Source organism: Pseudonaja textilis, chromosome Z, assembly GCF_049901715.1.
Source record: "Pseudonaja textilis isolate UNSWEBS1 chromosome Z, rPseTex1.2, whole genome shotgun sequence".
Taxonomy (NCBI): Eukaryota; Metazoa; Chordata; class Lepidosauria; order Squamata; family Elapidae; genus Pseudonaja; species Pseudonaja textilis.
Window position 1 is genome coordinate 17,047,082 of NC_142008.1, and position 12,728 is coordinate 17,059,809.

At 41.4% G+C, this 12,728-nt stretch overlaps 1 protein-coding gene across 1 annotated transcript in view; it reads right to left on the reverse strand.

Moving 5' to 3' along the window:
• The window catches only part of CCDC7 (coiled-coil domain containing 7), a 256,642-nt gene that overhangs the window by 103,306 nt on the left and 140,608 nt on the right, over nt 1-12,728 (reverse strand). The window contains exons 32-34 of the mRNA XM_087917690.1: nt 12,423-12,548; nt 3,781-3,909; nt 551-676 (exon numbers count right to left, since the gene is read on the reverse strand). Of these exons, the coding sequence (XP_087773816.1) occupies nt 551-676; nt 3,781-3,909; nt 12,423-12,548 (381 nt within the window). The remainder of the gene's footprint in view (nt 1-550; nt 677-3,780; nt 3,910-12,422; nt 12,549-12,728) is intronic.

Consider the following 12,728-nt stretch of genomic DNA (forward strand, 5'->3'; position numbering starts at 1 on the left):
TTCAGTCAATCCATAAATTTAGCAAACTAATTTTAAAAACAAATTCAGTAATATACACAAAGTTGGCCCAGAAACAGAAACCTGAAAGTCTTAGTCTGTTTACAGAGCACAGCATAGTTAGGTTTCTAGGTTTCTTGAGATATTTTTTGAATCTAGGATATAAATAAAACCAAATCAAGGTTATTCATACTAACACATGTAGTGTTATATCAGAACTGAAGCATTACTATAGTAACCCTAATTCCTGGAATACATCTGTAGCAAGCAGAACCAGAGTGTCCATTACTAGAAATGTTTGATCAAATAAAAGGGTTCATAATTGTAAAAACCGAATAATTTGGGCTTCTGTGTCCAGTACTGTTTGACTAAGTCATGCTTAACATACTAATACAATATAACATATTTTAAATTTAGACAGAATGGAAAGGAACCTAATTGTTTCTTTCTGATAATCTCACTGATTATACAAATTGCTACATTTACAGTATTGAAACAATATGCATAATCAGTCTCACATTTTCTTAGATTCTTAGTAATTTTTCCTACTTACCAGAAGGTTGTATAAACATAATTCTTTCTGAGCTATGACGACATACATTTTGTATATTATCAAGGGTTGCCTCCAAATCCATAGTCAAAAATCTTTTTTGCTCAGTCAATTCTTGCAGCTTATGCTCTGCAAAAATTCATATTATTGTACATAAAAATAGTTAAGTTCATAAACTTGATCCTTAGTATTATCTAGATTTCAAAATGTTAATCTGGAACAAAACCTTCATACTCTTTATCAACCCCAATCTTGGGAGGTGGAGGTGAAGAGGGCCAATAGGGAATTAAAGACTCTCCTATGCAAACTGTGATGACCCAGAGTGTACCACAAATATAATAAAAACCAAAACGTAAATAAAGGTCCTTTAATGCCTTCAACTTGGCTTCACTATTCAATTGTTCACAGTTGGAGATTAAACTATTTTCAAAATAACATTCCAAACGAAAGAAATATAGTTCAAACTCAAATAGCAGATAATGAAGCAAAAACAAAAAACAAACCACACTGAAGGAAGTTCAGCAATAGACCAGGATAATTTATTACAAACTTCAAGAAGATAACCAGGTACAGTCCGTTGAAAGAACACTAACCAAGATAAACCTCATCCAGGAAAAAATACTCTTCGTCTCCAGCGTTTCCTAGCACGCAGATCCAAACTCTTATGCAGATCTCACACCTGCAACCCATGAAGAGGATCATGGCCCTCTCCTCCTGAGTAGATCACTTTTTTCCCTGATCCTCTCCTCCCTGCGGGCCCTAGGATGGATGTTTAGCAGGACTTGGAAAAGTCCATTCACTCCACTTAGGTTCCAGTGAAGATTTCCATGTGAAAGATCAAATCCACACCCAGTCTCCTGGCTCGAATGGGCAGAGACCTCCTTCCAGGGGCAGCATCTGACTTACCATGGTCTGCTTTCACAACCTTTGAAGTTGTCTGTATAAATAAGAAAGATAAGACAAACCCCTATTCCCCTCCCCTTCTAAGCAAATGTGGGTCTAAGCCAGGGGTGTCAAACTCAAGGCCTATGGGCCGGAGCTCAGTTTTCATTGGCAAAGGGTTGCTGGAGGCCATCACAGCCAAAAATGGAGCTGAGCAGCCCATTTTTGCTGGCAGAGTGCTTGAGCCACCAAAGGTGCTCCCTACATGAGTGATGTCAAACTGGCCACACACACCCTGGCCATGCCCATCCTGCCCCCCGCCCACCAGGTCAAACACAATCCTGATTGGCCCTCAATGAAGTTAAGTTTGACACCTCTGGCCACATCAAGAATAATTTCCCAAAGAATAGAAAAGAAATCCCCCATAAGAATAAGACTTTTCTTGACTACCTCCAGTCTAGCTTAAGGAAACTATATTTCCATTCATAAAATACAGCGTTGTCATTCATGAAACCAGACTCTCATTCAGAAATATACACTGTAACAAGCAATCTCCAAAAAACGAACCTGGCAACACAATAGACCACTGATGACGAACCTTTTCGGCACCGAGTGCCCAAACTGGAACATGCATGCATGTCAGTGAATGTACATGTGCCAGAGTGCTGGAAAACCAAAGACCAGCTGGCCAGTGCAAGCATGCCTGTTTTTGGCCCATTTTGGGGGGCTAGTTTTTGGTACATTTTCTGGGCTGTTTTCTGGCCATCTTGACCTGAAAAAGGCCCAAAAAACAGCCTGAAAATGACCCAAAAATGGCCTGAAAAGGGGCTTCTTTTGGGGGCAATTTTTGGGCCATTTTCAGGTGCTTCTGCACCCACGAAGATCAGCTGGCAACAGCGCACGTGCCCACTGAGAGGGCTTTGTGTGCCACTTCTGGCACGTGTGCCATAGGTTCGCCATCATGGCAATAGACCAAATCTGATCACTCAGGCTAAAATTATATTAGAAAAGCAAAACACCCATGTCTACAATTCCCTCAAGGATGTGTTGTCCCACTCACTCACATACATGTCAGTATGGCTTATGGAGAGTTTTACTGGTATTCCCTAGCAATTCTTTTCACCTGGCTTTAAAACTGTCCCAAACGAAGCCCGCCATAAGCAAGCCCAGATTAATCTCACAGGCAATGGCCCCTTAGTCCATAAAACAAATAGCAAGCTGCTCAAACAAGTAAGTTCAATAAGTGAACATAAAGCCCCCAGGCAAAACTGAAAGTACATCCACGTTAGCTCACTGGTTATAGAAGTTCAGAGTCTCAAAAGTCCAGCAGGAAACACAAACAAACACATGGCCATGACCTCACACATTGTTCCCAGCAATGCCTCTCTTTGCCTGCCATGCTAAATAGCTTCCCTGTGCAGCCCATCAAGAGGGGCAAGGCCTTCTCCTGAGCAGTCGGGCAGATCTCTATTCCTCTTCCCTGCGTGCTCTGAGGTCCACCATGGAAGGCAGCTCCTCCCCATCCTCTTCACTGGCCTACAAGCTGTCCCCAGCCAAAGCCTGTAATTTTTTCGACTGGCAGTTCAGAGTCAATAATTAACTCCATTCCTGATGTGCCAAGATTCTCTCTCAGGCCGGCCTCTGAGGAAGAGTCAGAAGAGTCCTTTGTCCAAAAGAGACATCACAAAGGGAAAACTGCAGAATCATACAGGCAACAAAAAGGGAATTGCAACAAGTTAAAATATTGCCTCCAGTCACAACAACACAAAAGAATCACATACTCATACACACGTCTACATGCTTAAAAAAATGACTCAAAAATAAAATAAAAATTTGATCAGATCACCATCCATTTGCTAGCTATCCCCAGGAACAAACTCTGTTGTTGCTGTTGGGAAATGAATGGACCTTCCTTTCTTAAAGCAATTAAGATGCCTCACATCTTATTTGTCCATGTTTTCTCCCAGCTTGAAAGAAAAGGGAACCAAAAGGATTCTCTCTTCAACATGGTATCCCCCCAAAAACGTAACTGTGAGTTTTCTTGCTAAAATCAGGTTTTCGTTAAAAAAAAAAAGCAGTGAAGCTTTGTGACAATATTCCATGGATTAATAGATTCATTGTTTCTGGGTCATAATGATTACTTCTTCAGCAGTCAAAAATTCAGTCACAGCAGTGTAGACTTTTGTTTGTATGTAGCAATACAACTCTTTCTGGCAGCCATTCTCAGCAATAAAAAGAACAGATCTTAAAGTCAAAACTTCTAAATACTGCAATCCAATGGTGACTTCTAAAATTGAAAGCATCACTTTTTAATTGAAGCTTGAAGCTTCATATGACCACAACAAACATACCATTGATGCTATCTAGTTGGGTAGCCTCAAACTTGTGAATTTCCTGTAACTCTTTCTGGTTAGATTGTAGTGCTTCCAGTAACTGCTTCTTCTTCTCAGACAGTTCATTCAACTCATGTACCTCCTTTTCTGAAATTAGAAACTTTATAAACAACTTTTGCTTTGCATATATACACACACACACACACAGTATGTAGCTTTGTAGCAACATTTCGGAAGAATCTCATCTGTCATCATCAGGCTTCTGTATTGTGTTCGTCTGATGTGGGAAAATACCCAAACAAAGCTGAATACCATACATATAAATACCTGCAAAAACTTAAGAATATATATATATATATTATGATTAATATATAGTATGATTAATCTTACACAGGAAAAGACCTGAACACACCTAGATCTACATACCTGTACCTGTGAAAATCTACGAAAACACACATACACACACACACACACACACACACACACATATATATATATATATATATATATTTGTTTTCTGAGGTTCTCGCGGGTATTTGTATGTGGATCTTTGGTTGTTCGGGTTTTCTCCCACGTAAGATTCAAGTATCTAGGCAACGCTTCGATGAAGTCTCATTCATCATCTTCAGGCTTCTGTCTCCGGCTCTGTGCTTCTCAGAGTAATGTGAGATTGCAGCTGCTTCCTCCTTTTAACTGCCAGTGGAGGTGGGACTTGATTGGGTGGGGGCTTGGCTGTGTTCTGATTGGGTGGGGGTGTGTTCTCATTGGTAGGGGGTTTGGCTGTGTTCTGATTGGTTGGGGGTTAGCTGTGTTCTGATTGGTTGGAGGCGTGTTCTGTTCAGGTGGGGGCTTGGTTGTGCTCAGGTTAGTCTTAGTTGCTGGGGATTTGAGCTGGTGAGTTGTGATCTTGCTGTTTGGCTTCGAGTTCGTGGTCCTTCTGCATCTTCATAGTGGGTGTCGGTTTGCTTCATGTATGGCTCGGAGCCAGAGTTTGGGTTTGTGGTCGTATTTTTCTAGAGCTTGTGTTTCAAAGTGTTCCATGTAGAGGTTTGCGATGACAGGTGAGAGGGGTGATCCCATGGGTGCTCCTTCTATTTGTTTGTATTTTTGTCCATTGTAGGTGAAGTATGTATTGGATAGGCAGTGGTTGGTTAGATCTAGGATGTGCTTGGGGGGTTGTATTTGTTTTGGATGGCTGTCAAGGCTTCTTTTATTGGCACTTGGGTGAAGAGGGATATGACATCGAAGCTTACTAGTAGGTTGCTAGGTTGTAAGTTTTGTTTCTTTATGATCTCGATGAATTGGAATGAGTTTCTTACGTGTGAGTTGATGGATTCTGCATAAGGTTGTAGTTGTTTGGCGAGAAATTTGGCTAGGTTTTGTAGAGGTGAGCCTATGGAGCTGACTATTGGTCTGAGTGGGGTTCCTTCTTTGTGTATTTTGGGAGACCATAAAGCTTGGGACATCTGGATGATTTTCTCTGGGTATGATTCGTTGCTGGATTTCTTCACTGATGGGGGAGGCTTTTATTTTGGATTTGGTAGTTTTTCTAGGTAGGTGGTGGGGTCTGTCTTTAGGGGTTTGTATGCGGGGTCTTGGAGTAGGTTGGTTAACTTGGTTTGGTAGTCAGATGTGTTCATAACCACTGTCGCATTGCCCTTGTCTGCTGGTAGAATTATTATGCTGGTGTCTTCTTTCAGGTTAAGTAGTGCAGTTTGTTCTTCTTTGGATAAGTTGCTTTTGGGTGGTTTGCTAGTGCAGAGGATGTTGGTGATTTCAAGTCTGATTTTGTTAGCATCATCAGGGTTGGTTTTGGTCAGGCTGGTTTCAACTCCGCATATGATGGTTTCTGTGGGGATGTGTTTGGGAGCGACAGCAAAGTTGAATCCTTTTGAAAGGACCTTGGTTTCAGCTTCAGTGAGGATCTTGTCTGAGATGTTGTGCACTGTTTGTTTCATGTGTGGCTGTGGGGGGGAGGAGTTGGTTTCTGGCGTTGTTGTAGTTTCCTGAGTTTGTTGGTGTGTGTGTCTGTCTTGAGGGTGGTCTGTGTTTCGGCTCTCCAGACAGCGAGTTGTTTGGTTTGTCCCAAAGTAGAGGTGAATCTTGTTGCTGAGTCTGAGGTGGAGTGTGAGGAGATCTTTGTTGATTTGGTCTAGGAGAAACCTTTTTGTGTGAAGTTCATTTCTAATTAGGGCCAGTTCTGTTCTTTTTAGGATGCGTTTGGTGGCTGCTGTGTTGGTGTGGAATTTCAATTGGAAGCTTGTGGGAATTAAATTTTGATCTCGGCAGTTGCATAAGAATGCAAGGTCACATAAAATGGAGGCTCTTTGGACTTCAAGTTTTCATAAGTCCTGGTCAGATGGTGGGTTTCCTCCCGTAGAGGTGCAGTATTTGTTTTCTGAGGTTCTCGCGGGTATTTGTATGTGGATCTTTGGTTGTTCGGGTTTTCTCCCGCGTAAGATTCGAAGTATCTAGGCAACGTTTCGATGAAGTCTCATTCATCATCTTCAGGCTTCTGTCTCCGGCTCTGTGCTTCTCAGAGTAATGTGAGATTGCAGCTGCTTCCTCCTTTTAACTGCCAGTGGGGTGGGACTTGATTGGGTGGGGGCTTGGCTGTGTTCTGATTGGGTGGGGTGTGTTCTCATTGGTAGGGGTTTGGCTGTGTTCTGATTGGTTGGGGGTTAGCCGTGTTCTGATTGGTTGGAGGCGTGTTCTGTTCAGGTGGGGGCTTGGTTGTGCTCAGGTTAGTCTTAGTTGCTGGGGATTTGAGCTGGTGAGTTGTGATCTTGCTGTTTGGCTTGAGTTCGTGGTCCTTCTGCATCTTCATAGTGGGTGTCGGTTTGCTTCATGTATGGCTCGGAGGGTTTGAAGTGGGTAGTGATGCAGCTGCCGTGCAGCTTCTGGTCCATGGTCGTGTCTCATCTTCTGAGTGGGTGGGAGTCTGTTTTCTACATGGAAGTGTGGTGGTGGCATCTTGTGTGGCTCTCATGGGTGTGGGTCTGGTGTCCTTCTTCATGTTAGGTACTCGTCTGTTCATGAGGCGGGTTTCCAAATGGCTGGAAGGCGGGAGGTGTCATCTCGTTTGTTCATGCTGTGTGGGCGTTTTCTATCTCTATGGCTTCTCTGATTATTCTGCTGTTGAAGTGTTCGGTTTTGGCGATAGTTCTGGTATTTTAAAATCAATTTCATGTCCTGTGGCTTTGAGGTGTTGGACCAGGGAAGAGGTCGTTTCTTCTTTTTTTTTTTTGATTGAGTTCTTATGTTCTTCAATGCGTGCACTTATTCTTCTCTTAGTTTGTCCAATGTATGTGGTAGGGCAGGCAGTGCAGGCAGGATTTCATATACTCCTTGGTTTTCTAATTCGATTTTGTCTTTGGGGTTTCTTAGGATGGTGGATATTTTTCTGTTTGTGCAGAATGATGAATGATTTATGAAAATACCAGAATCTATCCCAAACTTTGATGTTGTGTTTTTGGAGGATCTTGCTAATTTTGTCTGTAGTGCCTTTTATATGAAAGTCAGATGGTGCCACCTCTCATCCAGCTTGTGACGCACCGCCTTCCGGAGGTAACCGACCAAGATGCCGGCCTGTTAGGCTGCCATGGCCAGTAGTGAGGACCTCATTCCGACAAGTCCACCTGAACAGAGCACCCGAATCAGGAACGATGAGCCATCAGCAGCAAGCACAACTGGACACGTCACTGCCCCCTCCCCACAGCACGCCGCGCATGCTGCGCGTCAAACGCCCACTGGTGCGCCCGCTGCCTCAGGCACCGACCAGCCCCCAACCAGTCGAGTCCACCCCACCAGTTAAAGAGAGACAGCTCCCGTAGTCTAACAGAGCCCTGCCCACATGATTGAGACTTCACCGAAACCGTTCCTGATACTTCCAGCTAGCACTCACGATACCCTGAGCAGCACAGCGGGAGCCAAAGCCCTGACCTCATTGTCTGATACTGCACCTCTACGGGAGGAAACCCACCATCTGACCAGGACTTATGAAAAACTTGAAGTCCAAAGAGCCTCCATTTTATGTGACCTTGCATTCTTATGCAACTGCGAGATCAAAATTTAATTCCCACAAGCTTCCAATTGAAATTCCACACCAACACAGCAGCCACCAAACGCATCCTAAAAAGAACAGAACTGGCCCTAATTAGAAATGAACTTCACACAAAAGGTTTCTCCTAGACCAAATCAACAAAGATCTCCTCACACTCCACCTCAGACTCAGCAACAAGATTCACCCTCTACTTTGGGACAAATCCAAACAACTCGCTGTCTGGAGGCCGAAACACAGACCACCCTCAAGACAGACACACACACCAACAAACTCAGGAAACTACAACAACGCCAGAAACCAACTCCTCCCCCCACAGCCACACATGAAACAAACAGTGCACAACATCTCAGACAAGATCCTCACTGAAGCTGAAACCAAGGTCCTTTCAAAAGGATTCAACTTTGCTGTCGCTCCCAAACACATCCCCACAGAAACCATCATATGCGGAGTTGAAACCAGCCTGACCAAACCAACCCTGATGATGCTAACAAAATCAGACTTGAAATCACCAACATCCTCTGCACTAGCAAACCACCCAAAAGCAACTTATCCAAAGAAGAACGAACTGCACTACTTAACCTGAAAGAAGACACCAGCATAATAATTCTACCAGCAGACAAGGGCAATGCGACAGTGGTTATGAACACATCTGACTACCAAACCAAGTTAACCAACCTACTCCAAGACCCCGCATACAAACCCCTAAAGACAGACCCCACCACCTACCTAGAAAAAACTACCAAATCCAAAATAAAAGCCTCCCCATCAGTGAAGAAATCCAGCAACGAATCATACCCAGAGAAAAATCATCCAGATGCCCCAAGCTTTATGGTCTCCCCAAAATACACAAAGAAGGAACCCCACTCAGACCAATAGTCAGCTCCATAGGCTCACCTCTACAAAACCTAGCCAAATTTCTCGCCAAACAACTACAACCTTATGCAGAATCCATCAACTCACACGTAAGAAACTCATTCCAATTCATCGAGATCATAAAGAAACAAAACTTACAACCTAGCGACCTACTAGTAAGCTTCGATGTCATATCCCTCTTCACCCAAGTGCCAATAAAAGAAGCCTTGACAGCCATCCAAAACAAATCCAACCCCCCCAAGCACATCCTAGATCTAACCAACCACTGCCTATCCAATACATACTTCACCTACAATGGACAAAAATACAAACAAATAGAAGGAGCACCCATGGGATCACCCTCTCACCTGTCATGCAAACCTCTACATGGAACACTTTGAAACACAAGCTCTAGAAAAATACGACCACAAACCCAAACTCTGGCTCAGATACGTAGATGACACCTTCATCATCTGGCCACATGGGAAAGAAAAACTGAACAACTTCCTCACACACCTCAACAGCCTACACCCCAAAATACAATTCACCATGGAAACAGAAGCCAACAACCAACTTCCCTTCCTAGATGTCTTGGTATACAAAAGATCCAATGGCTCCCTAGGACACACCATCTACCAGAAGAAAACACATACTAACCGCTATCTACATGCACTCTCACACCACCACCCAGCACAGATCAATTCCGTAGCCAAGACACTCATCTCCAGAACAAAATGCTTAGCCGATGAACAACACCAAAAAACCGAACTACACACTCTCACCAACGTACTTGCAGCCAATGGATTCCAAAGAAAGAAGATTACCCACCTAATCCAAAAAGAAACCCCAACCAAAATCCAAGACAGAGAACAAGAAAACGGCAAAGCCCTCCTCCCATATATAAAAGGCACTACAGACAAAATTAGCAAGATCCTCCAAAAACACAACATCAAAACAGCATTCTGCACAAACAGAAAATATCCACCATCCTAAGAAACCCCAAAGACAAAATCGAATTAGAAAACCAAGGAGTATATGAAATCCCCTGCACTGCCTGCCCTACCACATACATTGGACAAACTAACAGAAGAATAAGTGCACGCATTGAAGAACATAAGAACTCAATCAAAAAGAAGAAACGACCTCTTCCCTGGTCCAACACCTCAAAGCCACAGGACATGAAATTGATTTTAAAAATACCAAAACTATCGCCAAAACCGAACACTTCAACAGCAGAATAATCAGAGAAGCCATAGAGATAGAAAACGCCCACACAGCATGAACAAACGAGATGACACCTCCCGCCTTCCAGCCATTTGGAAACCCGCCCTCATGAACAGACGAGTACCTAACATGAAGAAGGACACCAGACCCACACCCATGAGAGCCACACAAGATGCCACCACCACACTTCCATGTAGAAAACAGACTCCCACCCACTCAGAAGATGAGACACGACCATGGACCAGAAGCTGCACGGCAGCTGCATCACTACCCACTTCAAACCCTCCGAGCCATACATGAAGCAAACCGACACCCACTATGAAGATGCAGAAGGACCACGAACTCGAAGCCAAACAGCAAGATCACAACTCACCAGCTCAAATCCCCAGCAACTAAGACTAACCTGAGCACAACCAAGCCCCCACCTGAACAGAACACGCCTCCAACCAATCAGAACACGGCTAACCCCCAACCAATCAGAACACAGCCAAACCCCCTACCAATGAGAACACACCCCCACCCAATCAGAACACAGCCAAGCCCCCACCCAATCAAGTCCCACCCCCACTGGCAGTTAAAAGGAGGAAGCAGCTGCAATCTCACATTACTCTGAGAAGCACAGAGCCGGAGACAGAAGCCTGAAGATGATGAATGAGACTTCATCGAAACGTTGCCAGATACTTCGAATCTTACGCGGGAGAAAACCCGAACAACCAAAGATCCACATATATATATATATATATATATATATATATATATATATATATATATATAGAGAGAGAGAGAGAGAGAGAGAGAGAGAGAGAGAGAGAGAGAGAGAGAGTACAGATACTTAATCTGAGTATTTCAGAAGACAAGTTGATATAGTAAGTATTTCTTAACATAGTCACCAGAAGACTACACAATACGCAGAACATTTTCTCCTTGATTATTGGAGACTATGGAACACCCATCAATAGAAGCACAAATTTAATTTATTTCAGAATGAGAAACTAAAAGTGTAAATGTAAAAATGAGCAGAGATAGAATTTTTATATTGGATAATGCAAATAAGTTGACCCAGAAAGAAAGCTGAACATTTATGCTTCCTAAAGAAGCACAGAAAATTAAAATATTTTAAGGTGAGTTTTGAATTCAAAATATGAATAAACATATCTGCACAGCTTTTCACCAGAGCTAAATGGTATCAAAAAGAATGACCCTTACAAAATTCCTGATGTGCCAAGATAACAAAAATAAATGGTCTGTCAAATTAAATAGCTTATTTTACTAAAAATCAAAGAGGGGTTCCATGGGGTTCAGTACTGACACAAGTTTTGCTTAAAATATTCATAAATATACATCACAGTAAATATATTAAAACAAATAAAATTTAATAATTTAAAAAAATAATGCATGTCAAATGTCTTTGAATAGAAAGATGGAATGGAAAGAATTCCAACTGTCATTGCTCTTACAGCACACTAATTCCATTGTTTACTAGATTTAGAATATGAACTATGAAAACAATATCATTTTCTAAAATTTTTAGTAAAATATTTTATTTACCAGAAGGTGGTATAAATGTACAGGTTTCTGAAGTCTGATGACATATATTTTGAATACCATCTAGAGTTGCTTCCAATTCTGTGTTCATGTGTTTTCTTTGCTTAGTTAAGTCCTGCAGCTTATGTGCTAAAAATTAATAATTATATATATAATTAAGACCATTATTATTATCTAGATTTCCAAAGGATAATGAACTTGTATCTAATATTTCTGATATCACTTCCCAAATGGAATGAATCCTGTCTCCCCCAAATCTCCATCCACTCACAAAGATTAAATGTGCAACATTTCATACATATCAAAATGAATATTAAAATTTTAAAGGTTTTGAAAAGATATTGCTTCTTCCCATAATCTCAGGATTATAATACAACTTGATTATGGGATCATAATTCAGTTATGCTGAGAAGGCCAGCAGAACTGAGGATATGTTCTCTATGCATCTTTCCTTAAAATAATACATAACCAGAAATAAAGCTGACTTGAATTCAAATGAAAAATTCCCTGATCCAAACTCTGATTTCTACAATGACAATGTAATCAATATTTTGCACTTGAAAATGTTTCCTATTAAAACATTAAACACATCTTTGATTAAATATATGATTCCATAGCTCAAATACCAGTGATATCGCTTGGTTGAATAGCTGCAAGTTCCTGAATTTCTTCTAGCTCTCTCCAATTAGACTCCAAACTTTGAAGTAACTGTCCCTTCTTTTCAGATAGTTTGTGTAAATCATGCATTTCCTTTTCTGCAAACAGAAATTTTCTTAATATAATTTTGAGTATTATGTTCTTATTCTACTTAAAATTGCTTGCAGAAACAAAGAAAACTCCCTCTGGATTGCTCTTACTGGTTCCATTGCTTACTGTATTAATTTGAGCACACTAATTCCATTGTTTACTAGATTTAGAATATGAACTATGAAAACAATATCATTTTCTAAAATTTTTAGTAAAATATTTTATTTACCAGAAGGTGGTATAAATGTACAGGTTTCTGAAGTCTGATGACATATATTTTGAATACCATCTAGAGTTGCTTCCAATTCTGTGTTCATGTGTTTTCTTTGCTTAGTTAAGTCCTGCAGCTTATGTGCTAAAAATTAATAATTATATATATAATTAAGACCATTATTATTATCTAGATTTCCAAAGGATAATGAACTTGTATCTAATATTTCTGATATCACTTCCCAAATGGAATGAATCCTGTCTCCCCCAAATCTCCATCCACTCACAAAAGATTAAATTGTGCAACATTTCATACATATCAAAA